Source organism: Quercus robur, chromosome 2 (assembly GCF_932294415.1).
Source record: "Quercus robur chromosome 2, dhQueRobu3.1, whole genome shotgun sequence".
Lineage (NCBI taxonomy): Eukaryota > Viridiplantae > Streptophyta > Magnoliopsida > Fagales > Fagaceae > Quercus > Quercus robur.
Window position 1 is genome coordinate 36,087,504 of NC_065535.1, and position 18,619 is coordinate 36,106,122.

General features: G+C 36.2%; 1 protein-coding gene across 3 annotated transcripts in view; it reads left to right on the top strand.

Moving 5' to 3' along the window:
* The first annotated feature begins 8,381 nt into the window (after positions 1–8,381).
* LOC126713529 (laccase-14-like) overlaps positions 8,382–18,619 on the top strand; it is a 37,785-nt gene continuing 27,547 nt past the window's right edge. The window contains exon 1 of one of the 3 annotated variants that reach the window (XM_050413290.1): positions 8,382–8,725. Coding sequence is in view for 2 of the 3 variants with exons in the window: in XM_050413289.1 (XP_050269246.1) it covers positions 18,391–18,495 (105 nt within the window). In the remaining variant the exon portion in view is untranslated. Of the gene's footprint in view, positions 8,726–18,269; positions 18,496–18,619 lie in introns of those variants that run through there. The other 2 variants (XM_050413289.1, XM_050413287.1) reach the window with 2 other exon arrangements.

Below are 18,619 nucleotides of genomic sequence, written 5' to 3' on the forward strand. Positions count from 1 at the left end.
AACTCACTCCTAGAGAAGTCGGGTGAGTACACAAGGGTGGCCAAGGCTGTTGTGAGAAAAATGAAGAAGGTAGAGGAGGACTATAAAAGTCTCCTAATCTGATATAGGGAGGCCAAATGTGAGATAGAGACACTAAATGGTGAGCTGTCAGAAACTTACACAAAAGTGAGATTTCTTGAGCAAGAGGTTGTGCAAGCAAATGCTAAAATAGAGAGGGTCACCACCAAGAAGCTAGATGATGTTATTTCATCTCAAAAGAGTTTTTCAGACAAATCCGGATTGGGATATACCGGAGGAAGTAGCTCATCTGGAAATGTCACTAAAAAAGTGAAGTTTATAAAGGCCAAAGAATCAGCTGATGTTGGTCCTACTACTGAGAAGCCCAAGATTGAGGAGAAGAGAAATGTGGGGAACGAACGGTTGTTGAATTCCAGTAATCAATCTGTGGACAGGTCTGAATCTCGTGCCAAGTCTCGTCCACGACCACAAAGAGGTCCTAGATCAACTTATGTGTGTCATCATTGCGGACTTCAAGGGTATACTCGACCAAATTGCCAAAAGCTGAGAGCAAAGAATAGTACAACTTCTCAAAGGTCACGAGGACCTAGAAATGATAGAAGAAATTGGGCAGGTGAACAATCTAGAGATCAAAATGGTGATCCCGGAATGATGAACGTGATGAAGATGATTGGTGCATTCACCAACTGCTTGGAAAGCTTCTCACGAAGGTTTGAAAGCCCTAACTCCCGTACCCAATCCTATAAGGAAATCACCCCAAACGCAAGTGACGTGTGGGTGAAAATGGGTACTCATGCATAAGCATTACAACATGTCCATGCATTAATACTTCCTATGCTTTGCGACGATGTTTGTTTGTTTGCTTGTTGTTTTTGCTGATGGTTGTTTGCTTGTCTACTTGTGCATACTTTTGATTTTGTTTTTGTTTTTTATTAATCTTTTTCTTCTAGTGTCAAAAATCCAAAAATCACATAAAAATTAGAAAATCAAAAAGTTTAATTGACATTGTTGAGCTTTTGTCTCAAAACCTGTTTTGCCTTGTACCTTTGTGCTAATGACTTTGTGCATTTTCGAGCATTACTTGTTTCTTTGCACTCATATCATTGTGGGAGAAATCTTGAAATCTATGTGATTGTTGTAAATAGATCTTCAAACTTGTCATGAATGATTAGTGAATGGTTATGATGATCTTGAGACATGCATAGACTTGTGTCTATATATCTTCTCACTCTTTATTTTTGTTTTTGCTAAAAAGAGCTCACCAAATGTAAATCTCCAAATGAAAAGAGATATTGAGCTGCAAAATCCTGTCGCACATTCTAGTATTCGACTAGGAAAAAGGGTAAGCGACCTTATATTAAAGTGAATGTTTATTCAAAAAGCAAAAGGCTAGTTCTTTAAAGTGAAATATCAAATATCACTCTCACAATGAGAGGTAATTGTCTCAAAGGATCAAAAAGATCAAATGTTATGATTAAAAGTGGAGTCAAATGTAAAGCTCCAAGATATGTTATCAAGTTTTGTGGGAGGTCATATATACATATTTCTATAATTGAGATAGTTCACATGATCTAGTGCTAATTGTGTATGCCTTGGTTGAATTGATCATCGAAATTTCATATTAGACTAAGGACTATCTCATTGTTGATATCCACACACAACACACAAGTTTATGTTCAATAAATGCCATAATCATTTGTATAATTGTACTTGATGAAATGTGTTTTCACATACTCAATCTTTGTTAATTCAAACACAAAATGATTTTTGAGTGTTTTAGGTGTTTTTGGAAAGTATTTTGTTTAAAAAATCTGAAAAATTTCAAAAATCCATTTTTGCCCTGTTTTGGCGACTCAGTCGCGGGTAAGTCAAGTCGCGAGCCTCAGTCGCTTGCTCGCGGGTCTTTTTTGGCGACTTGTTCGTGAGTGGAAGGTCCAGTTGTGAGGGTTACTTAGAGATTTTCGCGACTCAGCTCGCGACTCTCTCGCGGGTAGACCTTTCAATCGCGAAAAACACTTAGAAAATTTTTTCAAACTTTTGTCTTTGAGTGTTTTGGCGGCTTGAACTGGCGACTTGGTGGCGACTCACTTCAGTCGTGAAAAACGCGTGTTTGGCAAAAATAGGGGCAGTTTTTAAATCTTTTTCAGTTTTTCCCTCGAACTTTTGTGACTATTCATCTTCTTTCTCAACTGTCTCCTTCCCAAACACTCCGTGCTCCCATTTCCAAACTCCATTGTTGCGTATTTTCTGCTTAAAATTTTCAAGTAACAAGTATGGGTTTTCATTCTTGAACTCCTTTCTACTTGATTTTCTGTTTTTCCCCCTTGATTATTCGCATTTGTTTATGTTTTTGAGATGGGTTTGTGTTTCGGCTATTGCTCTATGTTCATGCTTAGCTTGTGGATGCTGTTGCTTGAGTTTGAAATTATTTTAGTTGTTGTTTTTTGGTCTTCATCATGTGCTTAGCTAAGTTTTTTTTTGGTTACTCATTTTATCTGAACTTGTGCTAATGAGTTGATTTAAAATGTTCCTATTGTGGTTGTGAAGTTTACTGTGCTGAATGTGCATGTTCTATTGTGTGAATCTATTGGGAGCATCTGTGAGTTTTACTATGCTGATTATGAGTCATGTCATTCTCATCACATTGTATGTCTCATTGACATATATTTGTCTTTAGGATGTTTTCTATCTCTGCTGCTTTAATACTCCCCTGCATTCTCCCTGTTGTTCTTGTGTTTTCTCTTTTAGGCTTGTTCATCCATGTGGCTGATTTAAGTAGCATAAGGTTTAAGTGTTTAAGTTCATCTGTGTGGTTCCTTTTTTTTTTTTTGTTAATGACATAGTACTGATTAGTTCTGCACATGTATTGCTCTATGTTGTTGTGGCCTCTTCTGATTGTTCACAGATGGCACCTTCATCCCCAAAGAAGAAAACACCTGCAAAGAATGCAGATAAGAGAATGAAAATGGACCCCAATTTGTTCAAATCTGTTTCTCACTTTGAGAGATACAAGGACTTCTTCTTGAAAGCAGGAATTATTCAAGAAAGATTTGTGGATTTGGAGGATTTAAGGAACACTTTTATCCCCAGCTGTTTTGAAGGGAGAGGATGGGAAAAGCTTCTGAGTGATCTCCCTGTAGTGTGTGAACCCCTGATTAGGGAGTTTTATTCAAATGCTGTGATAAGAGAGAATGATCTAAGCTGCTGGGTTAGAGGTAAAGAGTTCACTTTGGATGCACATGACATTGATGATGTGCTAGGTCTTGAAGGATTAGAAGATCAGGAGTTTGTCAATTACAAAGATAGGATTGTGTCTATTGAAACTGTTCAACAGAGGATAGGTGGACAGAGGGAAGGGAAATGTCTGAATACCATAGCTTTTCCAGTAGACATGAGGTGTCTCAAAATAATCATGATGTTTAACCTCTATCCTATAAGGAAGTTGGCTACAATCAACTGTGCAAGAGCAATTTTTCTGATGGATCTCAAAGAAAAGACATTCATTGACATCAGTTCCCACATATATGACACCATTGTAGATGAGACTAGAACCACTTCTAGGCCAAAACTGATCTTTCCTAGTCTGCTCATGAGGATTTTCAAAAAGAAGGGTGTTCCAATCCCTAGAGACATCAGTTCCATGTCCACACCTTTTACAATTAACAAACTGACCTTCAAAAGGATAAGTGTTCGGCTTCCAGGTGAAGAAGATGAAGGTGATGAAGGAGAAGGTGTCCCTATGGAGACTGAGGCCGAGGCAGCAGGGCATGCATCAACCTCAACACCCAGGAGGACTAGCAAAAGGACTAGAGTATCAACTTCTTCAGATACACCTCCAGATGCATTTCAAGTCATTCTAGAACGACTTGATGGGATCAGAGGAGTCCAGACCGAGCACTCTGAGAGGATGAGAGCTATGCAGGACCAGATTGATATTTTGTCTGCAAAACTTGACAGCTTCACCACCCAGCATGGACAGTGACCCTTTGGCCATTCCTGTCAAAAAGGGGGAGATATTATTTTTGTTGTTGATGAGATTGTTGATGAGAAGCAGATAAGCAGCTCGAAAGGGAGAGTAATGTGTTGAGGGGGAGTTGTCAAAATCAGACTTTGTTTATATGTGTTTATGTTTTGGGTATTTAGTGTTTTCATGGGTTTGATACACTATGGTTTTTGGTGTATTTTTGTTTCTAACTCTTATCTCATATACTTGGTTTAATCTTTTATATATATTTTTGATGCTATATTGTGATTTGTACCTATGTGCTTATGTAAGATTTTAGGGTTAATGTTTTTATGCATATTCTGTAGGCTTTATTGTTTGTACCTTGCTTAATGCAGCCTTTTATGCTATGTTGAAATCAGTACTTCTATCTAAATGTCTTGCATTTTGATTTATGTACTGTCACTCTTGTGCCCTTGTAGGATTGTTCCTAAATGCATATACTTTGTGTATTATGCATTGGTTGAGTGTTTATCATAGAAGTGTCTTGCTTTATTCTTGTTAACTTGTATATTCAAGTGTTCATTCCAAGTGTGAATGAGCACTGTGATCACTACCTTGTGGTGATTACTTGGCTGATCAAGCCATAATTTGAATCTTCACTTCATCTTTACTTGATCACCTTAAGCTTGTTTCATATGCATTTCATGCTTTTCTGCATACAATGATCATGGTGTATTATTATGTTTCAGGAGTTTCATGATCCTATGATTCAAGTGCTTCACAGCTTCTAGAATTAGGTGTGAGTGAGTTTTGTTCAACTGTTCCTAACTCACATGTTAAGTCTAGAGTTTGTTTTAGGGTTTTGTCATGGAATAGCCAAAGGGGGAGATTGTAAAGTTGAATTTAATCAACCATTTTATTGGCTTTATTCCGTGCCAAATTTGCTTGTATTTTAGCATTTAATAACCCTGTATTTAGGTGAGTTTGTTGTAAGGGTAGTGAGTGAGATAGAGTATTGATTGCTCAAGAGTGTGCAAGAAAACAGAGACTCGTGGCTTGTTCTCGCGGATGGCTTGCGGCTTCAAGCCGGTAGACGCAGCACACGTGCCAAGCGTGCCAGAAGGTGAACAGTCATGCTAGCTGGAGCACTACAGGACAAAACAGGACAACTGGCCATACGGTTATCTCGCGACTGGATCTCGCGACTCAGTCAAGTCGCGAGGTCAAGCCACGAGCCACCCCTGTTTTGTAAATCCTGACGTTTCACATTCCTCTCTCTCTCCAGTATAAATACCCTTTATACCCACAAATGTAAGAGAGCTTCCAGAGAGAATTTTGAGAGAGAAACCCTAAAGAAAAACAAGATTGATTCACCCACAATCTATACATTAGAGTCTCTTCAAATTCCTCAACTCTCTTCCTCTCCATTGTCAAATCCTTGAGAGGCATTTTACCAAACCTTGTTCTCACCATATTCATCACTGTGAGAGGGCTGTTTGGATTTCTGGGAAGCAGTTAGGAAGGAACTAATCTACATTGGTTGATGCTACGGTCTAGTAGCGGAATCCGGGAAGCTAGAAAAGAAAAAGGTTCGGCGCAACCTCGTTGGAGCAAGAAGTTTGGAGGGCTTAGGTGCATTGGGTAGATTAGGCTTGGAGGGTCTATTGCTGTCCATGTATCCCAACTACATTTTCTAGTGGATTATTTACCGCTTGGAGGGCGGCGGAGAGGTTTTTCGCCGAGGGCTTCGGTTTCCTCTTCGATAACACATCGCGTGTTGTCTTTGTGTTTGCACCTTCCTTCCCTTTTATCTTTGTCTTTTATTATCTGCTGTGGATTGTGATTTTAATTTGTCTTAGATAGTTTTTCCAATTCTATGTTATAGCTTATGTTAATTTTCTGCACACTAGTTGTTTGACATAATGCTTGAATTGGTTAAGTTGTAAATTGGGAGTCTAAACATTCAAGGGTGTTTATACACACATTTGAACTTTCACTCTCCAAATTAGTTTGGAAAGAAATCCTTCAAACTCCTCATATATCTTGTTAATTTGGAGAGAAATCCTTCAAACTCCTTATATATCTTGTTATTGGATGTGAATTTTGAAAATCTAATTGTTGTATTGCATGTTCTTTATGTTCTAAACATACATGTCAAATTTCATTCAAATCAGATATTATTTACTATTCAATCAATAAAATTATTTTCAATGCATAATTTTGGATAAAAAAAAAACTTGAAATTTAAATATTTGATTAATGATATAGCTATGGATCTTTTATCTTATTGAAATTTTGCAAATTTATCTTATTGAAATATTGCAAGTATAGAGGATATCATAAGAATGTGAAATCCAATAGTTAGATTTTCAAAATTCACATTCAATAAAAAAAATATAAGAAGAGTTTGAAGAATTTCACTTCAAACTAAATTTGGAGAGAAACATTTTCTTGGAAGGTGTGAGAGAATAATTAAACTTAAAGTAAATATAATTCTTTTCATTCAGTAACAGGAATATCATATCCTAGTGATTGGTGGGTTTAGCTAAATGTTGTACAATTGCAAAGTTGATTTCCCACTGGAAAGTGCGAACACGTCATTTAGGCTGTCGTGTCCGTGACCAACGCGTATGGGACATGGGACACACGCATGTTAGACATGGCTACACACATGTCCTAGAAACTTTTTTTAAAATTTTTTTGAAAAATAAATGACACAATAGTGACATGGCGAGATGTCATGATTCCGACTTGGCCAGTGCCACAAAAAAAGGATCATAATAAAACACACCGTTTTGAGTACTGACTTTTAGTCTCTCATGCTGATCTTCTCCTTCAGCCTAGCTTCTTAGATCTATTTCTCTTTTCTCTTCCTCTTCTGCTCTAGTAAGTAGCAACCCTGCACCACCCATCAAGCTACTGCCACGGAGTTAAGCTTGAAACTTTTTACAATCCTTTTTTTCATTATCTTGGTAGACAATAGACACATGTACATATTATTAGTGGTTAGGCTTTAATATACTTCTAAAATAATTTTTTACAATTATTTAAAAATAAATAATATTTTTTTTATAAAAAAAATTTTATTAGCTTTGAAATATGTATATATAAAATTAATTAATTAATTAATATATGTATCCTTACTATACCCATGTCCAAATTTTTAATAATTTTGATGTCACCGTGTCATATTCCTACCCTTATTTGTTTCCGTGCTTTTAGATCTCATCCTGGAGGAAAGCTTTGCCCTGAATTTTCACCTATAAAAGGCCACATTGGCACTCTTTTCCAGACGCAAGCAAGTATTCCCTAAAATATTGCTTCAAAAAAAAAAAGTATTCCCTAAAATATGCATTATAATTATTGAAAAGTGATTCTAAAGTAATTAAAAAAAATGTTTTTATTTAAATTTCTATTAGGTTCGTTTTGTTTTTGTTTGGCCAAGGTCTTCTTAACGTCTTTAACCATTTAGTTAAAAGTTTACTAACTTTTTCTTGTTTGCATGGTAGAGTTATTGCACAATTGATTGAGGAAAATAGTCAAAACCATTTGCTTCTAACCTCAAGGTAGGTTTACTTCAAGGTACAATAACTTGACTAAATCGTCATATGTTTTATGTTAGTGCCACAACTTTGTGAAGCCACTACTTTGTGCACAACTCACCACGTTGGCGAGTTGTGCACAAAGTTACGCACAGAGTAGTGACACCAGAATTTTCCTTTATGCTAATACTGTTGTAATAGCTCAACCCAAAGCTCTATTATAGAAATATTTTTCTTTGTCCAAACATCCCCAAATATTGTGTTATTTATGACTTGGCATGTTTGTTCATAATTATTACTATTTTATATTATTGAGGAATGGGGTAATGGGCTTATTTATAGACTTTTAAAGCATATTTAAGAGTTAAAAGTCTTGTAAATCAAGTAGAATATTTTGATGTTTACAATAGGGACATTCAGGATTTAAATTCCCTCTCCCCAATTATATTTATCAAAAGGGATTTACTCAAGACTAATGTAACTTATAAGTTATAACCCATTTTTTCACATAAAATATCATTCTTTTAAGTGTGGCAGTTATTTTCCTTTCTCCAAAGCATTGCCAAATATTGTGTTATTTATGACTTGGTGACTCTACTTCTCCTGAATCATGTGTTCTCTCTAGGAAATCGCCAAATCGGTCCAAAAATTGGTATCAACAATTCCTACAAATATTTTATAAATAGTGTATATATTTTGAGCAAAATGTCCATTAAATCCGATGTAGTACTAACAGTGACAAGATTTATACATCGGTGAGTCACATAAAGCATAAATGTAGTACATATATTGTACATTTGTACTTCACCTTTTGTACTACAATAATATGGTATGCTTTAAAAGATCATAGAAGTTCCACCATTCAAACTCCATCAATCCTCCGCTCCCCCTTCTTCTCCCAAAAAAAAAAAATATCATCAATTCTTTAGTTCCATTTTGAGAAATTTTAGAACACAATTTTTGTTACAACTCTAACATTGATTATAAGTGATAGAAAAAAAAGTGTATGAGTTCTTTGTGAAAGTGATTGTCTATTACTTATAATAGACCACTACACCAAGCTGTGGTAAATAGTATAATATTAGAAGAAACGTGACTTCCAAAATCCCTCATTTTATCTCGAGTACCGTTCAGACTTCAAAGAGCCAAATACTCCTTTGAGTAAATTGAACACGGTTCCTAGAAGGCTAGAACTGATTCCGCATATGTCAAGGCCTGGGTAAGATTCTTGTCCCATAAAAAGTTCTTATCTGATTTCATTATATGGAAGTGCATTTAGGCAAACACGAGCAAAATCAAATACAATGAATTTTTTAGATTTTTTTTTTTTTTTTTTTTTTATGACACCAAAGATAAATGAGAAAAAATATTTTCTTTTTCTATGTTTGGGGTAGTTTACAATTTGAGCAAGATTTAGGTATAGTACTTAGGTACTGTTCCATAAATTCCATTCTTAAGATTTTGCCATATTGATTTTTTCTCAAGGGATAGAAGTATATTTCTTAGTTAAATAGTCACATGATTGAATTTTAAGAGGAGAATCTAAGGAACAACACCTAAGATACTGTACCTAAGTTTTGTCCTTACAATTTCACACTTATCTTTAAAATCAACTAATTTCTCCATTTATGTTTAGAAGAAAAAAAAAAAAAAAAAAAAACCAAAATCCATTACATTTTCATTTAAATATTCCAACGAAATCATAGTGATTAAAGATGTAATCTAAGAAAATAACAACCCAATCCTCAATTTTTCTCTTCCTTCTAGTGTAAACCTAATAATTTCTTGAAAAGATTTTGTTGAATTTAACTAAGTAACGATATGAAGGCATTTACTTATTTTCTAAACATAGATGAGAATATTGATTAATTTCAAAAATAAAATAAAAAATTGTGAACTACTCCAAATATAAAGAGAGAAAAAATGCTTTTTATTGAACAAATAATTGATTAACAAAATGCAAAATGGATTCAAAGTTACTCTTTAATGAAAGATTGATATTTTTTGAAACTAGCTAAGTACTATCATCATGTATATACTATTTACACTTATAAAAAAAAGTATATACTATTTACATGGACCTTTTTTTTTTTAATGGGCTATTTACGTGTCCTTTTTTTTTTTTTTTTTTTTTTTTTTTTTTTTTTTTTTTTTTTTTTTTTTTTTATGTGAAATACGTTACTTTCAATTAAACTATTAAAAAACAACTACAAGACATCTTGGGCCACTAGCCCTTTAATACAATCTGGTACTTCCTCAACCCACGCAAATTGGTCTGGCACGCTTTTAGCAAATTGGGCTAGCGTGTGTGCAACCTTATTTCCTGACCGGCCCACATGGCCAAAGTTTACTTCTCTAAACCCATACAGCTGGAGCAAAGATCCATTAATAATATTGACAATAGAAGCTGGGGCCTCTGTACGTCGCTGCATGGCATTCACTACTGTTAGGGAATCACTTTCAAACACGCAATCTCGGATCCCCATATCCCATGCGAATCGGACTCCTTCCTCCATTGCTTTAGCCTCTATCTCAATAGCACCCAGTGGAGCCTTTATCCGCCTGCTAAGAGCTGCCACAACCTCTCCGTGATGGTCCCTGATCACCACTCCAATCCCAGCTTCCCGTTGTTGAGTAAAAACGGCACCGTCCATGTTGGCTTTGTACCACGGAGGCTTGGGAGGTTGCCATATTGCTTCCACAGAATCTTTGAAAGGCCGTGAAGAATAGTTGGCCATCACAAAGTTCTCCAAGAGCTCTTTTGTCCACCCAACGAGAACGGACGCTGGTTTTCTGCTCTTTCCGTGGCGCACTTCATTCCGGTTCGTCCAGATGCCCCATGCCGTCGTTACCATCAATCCCACATCCTCCATTGGCCACTGCTTCACGTTTTGGGCATACCACAATAAGTCCAAGAATTCCGGGCAGTTGTCCATCACCTTATCTGTATTCATCCCTGCTTCCTTCCATACTTCCTTCGCACGGTGACAGTGCCAAAGTGCATGCCCGGTTGTTTCTTCAAAGCTTCCACATACCTCACATGTATTATCCGCCGTTATCCTTCGCCGAAAGAGATTATCCTTTGTGGGTAAGATATTCCGGCAAGCACGCCACGTGAAGTTTCGAATCTTATTAGGGACATTCAATCGCCATATGAACCTCCAAAACTCCTTCATACGTGATGAGTTTGAACTCTCCTCAGCGTTGTTGCCAGCTCTCTCTTCAAGTGCCAATCTATACGCTGACTTCACCGTGAATTTCCCTGAAGGAGTCAGCGCCCAAATAATGCTATCCTCAGGCAACGATGGGCTCAGTGCAATGGTAAGAGTTGATTCCACATCCTTGGCCATGAGAGTCCGCTGTAGGGCTTCCAAGTTCCATTCTCCTCTTTGGTGATCGATTAACGAAGCCACTAATAATTCTTCCCCACCACTCGGGCATGGTGTGACAGCTTTAAACGTGGAGGATAAAGGAAGCCAGCGGTCTCTTCAAATCCGGACTTTGGCCCCATTTCCTATTCTCCAACGGCTCCCTTTTCGGACTACCTGTTGTGCAGCAATTATACTCCTCCAAGCATATGAAGGTCTTGTCCCCACAGTGGCTGAGAGAAAGTCTCCATGTGGAAAGTATCTAGCATGGAATACACGGTAGAAAAGAGAGTTTGTAGAGGTTTGAAGGCGCCATCCCTGTTTGGCTAATAAGGCCAGGTTGAACGCTTTGAGGTCTCTAAAACCCATACCGCCTGTTTCCTTAGGGGTGCACATCTTCTCCCAACTAAGCCAAGCCATTTTGTCAACCCCATTCTTCTGTCCCCACCAAAATTTGCGGACCATACTAGCAAGTTCATCACATAAGGAATCTGGAAGTTTGAAGCAACTCATAGTATAAGAAGGAACTGCTTGGCCCACTGCTTTTATTAAAATTTCTTTGCCCGCATTCGATAGGAGTTTTTCCTTCCACCCCGAAAGTTTCTTACCCAGTTTGTCTTTTAGATCATGGAAGGTGTTCTTTTTGGATCGCCCAACCAACGAAGGTAGCCCTAGATACTTTTCATGCTGGCGTATGACTTGAGCTCCAAATCTAGACTTAATTTCCTCCTGTATTGCCCGCGGAGTATTTTTACTGAAAAATAGGGCAGTTTTGGCTTTATTGAGTTGCTGTCCTGAAGTAGCTTCATAGACACTGAAAATGCGCTGTAGCTCATCACATTCTTCCAAAGATGCTCGACAAAAAATCAAGCTATCGTCGGCGAAGAATAGGTGGGAAATTCTTGGGGCTCTCCGACACACAGCTACACCATTGATAGTTTGCCTTTCTGTTGCACGACGAAGTAGTGCTGAAAGACCCTCTGCACAAAATAGAAACAGATAAGGAGATAATGGGTCCCCTTGGCGAAGGCCCCTGGAAGGGACTATTCGACCTCGGGTTTGCCCATTAATACGGATAGAATATGTGACAGTAGTTATACATCTCATAATCACTCCAATCATTTTCTGATGGACACCCATTTTCCTCATAATATTCTCTAAGCAAGTCCATTCTACCCTATCATAGGCTTTGCTCATGTCCAGTTTTAGAGCCATCTCCCCTACCCTCCCAGATTTCTTCTGGCTAATATGGTGCATGGTTTCGAAAGCAACTAACACATTATCAGTTATAAAGCGCCCTTTGGTAAAAGCACTCTGGTTTTCACTGACAATAGTTGATAAAACACTTTTCAATCTATTAACAACAGCTTTAGAGGCTATCTTGTAGGCTACATTACATAAGCTAATAGGCCTGTATTCAGTAATTTTTCTAGGGTTTTGGACTTTGGGAATAAGAACAATCTGTGTGTCATTATAGTTAGGAGGAACAATACCATGATTCAGGAAGTCCAGTGCAGCTTGAGTGACGCATGTGCCTGTGAGTGACTAGAATTTCTGATAGAAAAGGGGTGGCAAGCCGTCCAGTCCTGGCGCAGTATTGGGGTGCATTTGCTTCAATGCTAGGGCAACTTCTGAGGCCTGGAACTCTCTGATTAACATCAGGTTCATTGCATCCGTGACTGTAGGTGTGATGGCATTCAAAAGCTCTGTCATATCTCCCGGCTGAGTGGAAGTAAATAGTGTGGAGAAATACTTTGTAGCAACATCCTCGATATCATCCATACCCTCCTGCCATAGCCCATTCCCATCCTCCAGCCCCTGAATCCAATTCCGTTGCTTCCTGTTGGATGCTTTGGTGTGGAAGAAGCTAGTGTTACGATCCCCTTCCTTCAGATAAATATTCCGAGAGCGTTGTTTCCACATGACCTCTTCTATATCCAACCAAGAGTTTAGAGACTGCCTGACCTGCCGGATGATTTCCAGATTGTGCTTCGGGTCGGTTTGCAGTGCTTGGAGCCTATTCCGAAGTGATTTAATCCGGTTGCCAACATGGCCAAATTCCTTCTTATTCCACTGAGTGAGACGAGCATTACATGAGGAAATGCAGTTCTGCAACGGATGACCTGTAGAGACACCAAGGCCAGACTCCCACGCTTCACTTACAACCTCCGCACACCTTGGATCACGAAGCCACATTGCTTCAAACCTAAATGGCTTCTCACCTTTATGTCGCCTTTCCCCTCCTTGGTTCCACCGAAGAGCTAAAATACAGTGATCCGACGCAGTGGTCGACAGATGGTATAACTTCGCATTTGCAAATTTTAAAAACCATTCCGGCGTGGCCAACGCCCGGTCTAGTCGAATCCACCAACTATCTCCATTTGCAAAAATTTTGTTCCAGGTAAAACGTGGGCCCACATAACCCAAGTCTCTGAATCGGCATCTGTTTATTGCATCCCGAAATCTTTCCATCTGTTTAGGTGACCTCAGATTGCCCCCAAGTTTTTCAGCATCACTAACGATCTCATTAAAGTCTCCCATACACAGCCAGGGGAGATGGTTTGAGCTTCCAAGTCTTTCTAGGATACGCCAAGTCTCCTCTCTCCTACTTGTTTCTGGTTGCCCATAAAACCCCGTGAACCTCCACTTCCCTGTTCCGTCAACCCCCCCCACCTCTGCATCTATATGCCACGGTCCGAATGTTTGAACATCCACCATTATTTCCTTCTTCCAAAGTAAGGCCAATCCCCCTTTACTCCCATTGCTAGCTACTACCAACCCTTCTGTAAATCCGAGAGTACGCTTCTTTTTAGTCATCTCTTCCTTGGATAGCTTAGTTTCCATTAGGAACACTAAACTGGGATCTTCAGTGGCTATAACCTCTTGGAGTTGTCGAACTGTTCGGAGGTTCCCAAGCCCCCGACAGTTCCAACTTAAGGCATTCATTGATCTCGGCGGTGCTGCCTCGCAGCCACCGCCGTTTCAGGAAACTCCATAGCCAACATCCTACTTACTTCAATCACCTCTGCTTCCAGTTTTTTCTTCTTTGACGTAGTCACCGTGTTTGTGCAGAGAGCGACCAAATACTTGTCAAAACTCCACGGTGCTCCGAGAAGAATTCTCTCAGCATCCAACTCGTCTTCAAACGTGAATAGGACGAGATGGTTTCCCAGATCTTTGATGCGAAACTCTTGTTTTGTTCTCCACAGTGGTCGGAGAGTCCGAGCCACAACTTCTATATTGAGGCCTCTCTTCGTGAAGAACTTCGCCGCTAGCATGCTTCCTGGCTTGACACTTTTGTTTTCAAAGTCAAACATGTCTCCCTCTTGTTCAGAAAGAGTTAAGCGGTTCCAATCTCTAGTCAAAGAATCCATACTGCTCACTGTTTCCCTGGTCCCACGAAGGAAAACCCACAAGCCCTATACACAACGTTGTTGCGCAAGGGAACTAATCCTAAGAAAGGAACAAAATTCTACTGCCTAGAGGTTTGGCGTCGCCAAGACTCTAGGTCAGAGAAACCAATAGTTTTAGGACTGTAATGTCGTAGTTATTTTCAATGAAATGTATATTTCATTCATATTTACGTGTCCTTATTATTTGATAAACTAACTTACATAGTTACATGCTTTGAATTATTATTTTCTGTAGCCAGAAATTTTTTTTTTTTGTCGTTTTTGTAAAATGCCATCTACATTTTGTTTTTTTAAACTAGTTCGCATGTGCTTTTGAATTATAATTGTTTTTGTCGTTTTTACTAAATGCCATCCACATTTTGTTTTTTTGTTTATTTGTTATTGATACACTAACGTACATGCTTTGAATTATAGTCTCTGTCGTTTTTATCAAATTCAGTCCACTTTCTCTTTTCCTTTTTAAAAAAAAAAAATCATTAACTTTTTTTTTTTATGAGACCTACTAACTCCAAATTTTGCAGAAATAATACCCTTATTAGTTTATCCTTTATTAGGTGCACAAGAGTAACATTAAAACGCAATTTTATTCTAGAAAGTATATTGAAGCCGAAGGATTTTATTTGGACAGAGTTAATTTATTTCTCCAAATTAATTTGGATAAAAATTCTTCTAATTAGAGATTCATAAAACCAGTCATGTATATTTTTAATCATATAATATATTTAATGAGTAATGTAATTTTTTTTTTTTTTGAGAATTTTATTGTTTTGAAAATTTTCTACTAAACAATTAAGTACAAGATTTAGATGGTTTCAATCATATTTGTTTTAACTCATAAGGTAATTTATTTTTACTACAAGTTTATGTATAATTTTTTAAAGTTTTTTGGTTTTTTTTTTCCACATACAATTGTTCTTTTTCATTTTTTTCTTTTTTGCTTTTGACCAACCTATCCATATGCTCCAGCATCTACACCAACATACTAATTTATAATATTTTACATCATATCCAAGATCACAATGACAAAAACAATGGAAGAAAAGAAGGATGGGAAAATAAGAGGAAGAGTGTTGAGGCCGAAGACACATAACAGATTGACAGAGAAGATAACAATGGTGGCTGTGACTTCTGAGACAATTGAGAAGCAGATCAGTTTTAATAAGAAGGGCCATCCAATAAATAAATAAATAGATATATATAGACACACACATATATAATATTTGAAACTTTGGTGGCATCTGTGTGTATATGTGTTACATTTCTGAATTGTCCAAATTTAGAATAAGTCAATGTTGATAATTAAGGGCTGTCAACCACAAACAGATCTGAGGGTGAGACGTGGCTCCTTGCTGACTATGTTCTGGCTGTCCTTGCTCCTTATGCAATGATACAATAATATACAACAATTTTTTTTTTTTTTTTTTGAGATGATATTCAACAAATTTTGATGCTAATATGTACCACAAATTTATTATGGTGATGATGTCAACTCCCATCATTGCATTGGTCTCCACTCAAATAAGAAACATCTAGGACCATAGGAGTTTGTGCGTGCGCGCCACTGTTTTCCCCAATTTGAATATGATCGACACGGTTGATATAATATAGTAAATTATGAGAAAGTCACAATCAATCTTTTTTTTTTTTTTTTTTTTTAGAGAGAGAGTTTTAATTTATAGTGTCTGCTTCTAATAATAACTCTTTATCATCAGACCAAGACACCAATCAGTTTTTTGTGTAAACAGGAATTGAACTCTTTATCTTTTATATAACTATCAGAGACTTTACCAATTGAGCTAACCGAAACCTACTATCAATCCTAATACGTCGTATAAGATAATTTTTCAAAAAAAGAAAAAAAAGTGATAAATGGTGTCCATCTTAGAATTACTATACTAAAATATTATTCTTGATTTTGAATCAATTTTAAAAAGTACGCTTTAAAAGAAATAGTAGTTTTACCCTATAAATGGGGGAAGGAAAATGTGATTTTCTATTATTTGGTTGGAGTGAAATTGGAGAGGAAAGACAATTGGATGGATAGTGAAAATGTAATTTATACTTCATTCTTTCACTTTTCTAGTCTTTATCAATTATACATGATGAATAAAATACATATTTCCTATCCTCCCAGCCAAACAAAGCATCAGTATGCAATATATTTCCATAGTAAACTTTTTAACACATAATACAAAGATGTCTATAGAGATTTCACAAAATAGATTACAACTGGTATGATATTATATATAATGTACGATATAGTTGTGCTTTCTCATTTCCTGAGTAAGTAGTTGACGAGGTTTCATTTCCTGACTACTAAAAGGCAAGCATGGTTTCTAAGTTTTTTTCCAATGTTATTATAAATGAACTAGCCTCATCACACGTGATGATGCTTTTTTTTTTTTTTTTTTTTTTTATCTAGTGTCATTATTATTATTATTTTCTTTTTAATTTTGGATAAGTTTGTTTTAAATATATGGATTAATAAGAAAATGTCATATTTTGTAGATATTTTAAATGGAGTTGGAAATATATTTTTATCGAGTTGTCCTCAAGTTTTTTCTTTGTTAAACTTAAAATTTGGGACTATTTTTGAACCACATAAAAGTCCAGTTTAAAAAGGAAAATCTACTTATAGATTGTATAGATATATAAGTTTAAATTGACACATATTTTAATTTAAAACTTCTAAAAAAATAGAGCTAACTCGAATTCACCTATAAAAATTAAGGTGTAAAATATTATTTTTATATATCAAAATTATTTATGCTAATTTTTATTAATTATATTTTTAAAAATATGTACATTCTTTTGGTATTTTTTAGTCTTGTAAAATAGTTATATATAAAACTAACCAATATTTTGGAGGAGAGGAGATATTCCTTCTTTTTTTTTTTTTTTTTTTCTTTCTCTTTTTAATCCACTTGGCTACGGGCAGGTGTAGAGGGCCCCTCTTACGTACACTCGAACGAAGAGAAGGCTAATGCACGGCTGAAAGACAAAATGCCGACACATGGAAAGTCCCACACGGTTTCTACCACACAAAAAAATGAAGAAGAAAGAATATCCCACGCGGTTCACGTGTTTCCGATTTTCTCTCTTCTTCTTCTTCTTCTTCTTCTTCTTCTTCTTTTCTTCTTTTTTTTTTTTTTTAATTTATTTATTTATTTTTATATTTTCAATATTAAATTGTAATTAATTTTTTTAAGCGTGACTTAATTTAAAATTTTCTTTTAAAATTTTAAATTTTGAATCCATACCCTTAGTTTAGATGTATTTTGGATTTAAGTAATTAGATATTTGTTAAATGTCACATTAACTTAAAACACAGTTTTATGAATATAATTTTTAGAACTATAAGAGGTATAGTCAAAATGAGAAATGTCATATTCATAATATTTTTACAACAAATCATATGTGACAAATAGTTATTGTTCTAATTTGAATCCACCACTTAAATTACTTTTTTGCCCACCCATAACAACCGATAACAACTTACAACTTAAAATTTGTTGTGAAAGAGTTGTGACAATGTTATGGATATAGCATTTCTCATCAAAATTACCTCAAATTTTAAAGATATAAAATTAAATTTTAGTCAAAATAACATCTTACATGTTTTTAATAGAGTTTAAAATGACGATATTTTGAAGTTAATTGACACTTAACAAACACATAATCGCAACATATTTATGAACCTACTTAAATATGAACTATAAGTAACTCATAATTCATGGGGTACATATTAGAATTTTGAAACTTTGGGAGAAAAAAAAAATAAAATTACTCAAAATTAATAGAGTGTTTCAACAATTTTCAGTTTTTAAATAACATTATATGTATTTACACACACTTTTTCACCTACACATATTTCTACATATTTTCAAACAACAATTTTCAGTTTTTAATTGTTTGTACCAAACACTAAAATTACAATCTTGAGCATTATCAATTTGTACATGCATCTGTTTCTTTCCGTGCATTTATACTTCTATAAATAGATCCTAAAACCTAGGTCGAAAGAATCCAAACCGAAAGAGAAAGAGATTGTGAGTGAGACTGAGAGTAGTGTATTTTATGTGTGGTAAGAGTTGTTTGCACAAATGGGAGTGAAGATGGTAGTATTGATCTTAGCTTTTCTGGGGCTCTTGTATCTGGATGGACTGCCGCTTTGCACGGCCTCAGTAGTCCATAATTACACCTACGTAGTAAGTGTCACTTACCACCTACTATGGTACGCATAAAAAAAGAAACTTATCCAAACATACCTTAGACAAGATCCAACTTTCCCTTCTATCATAAAACCAGATGCCTTTGAAAAACATGCGGTGA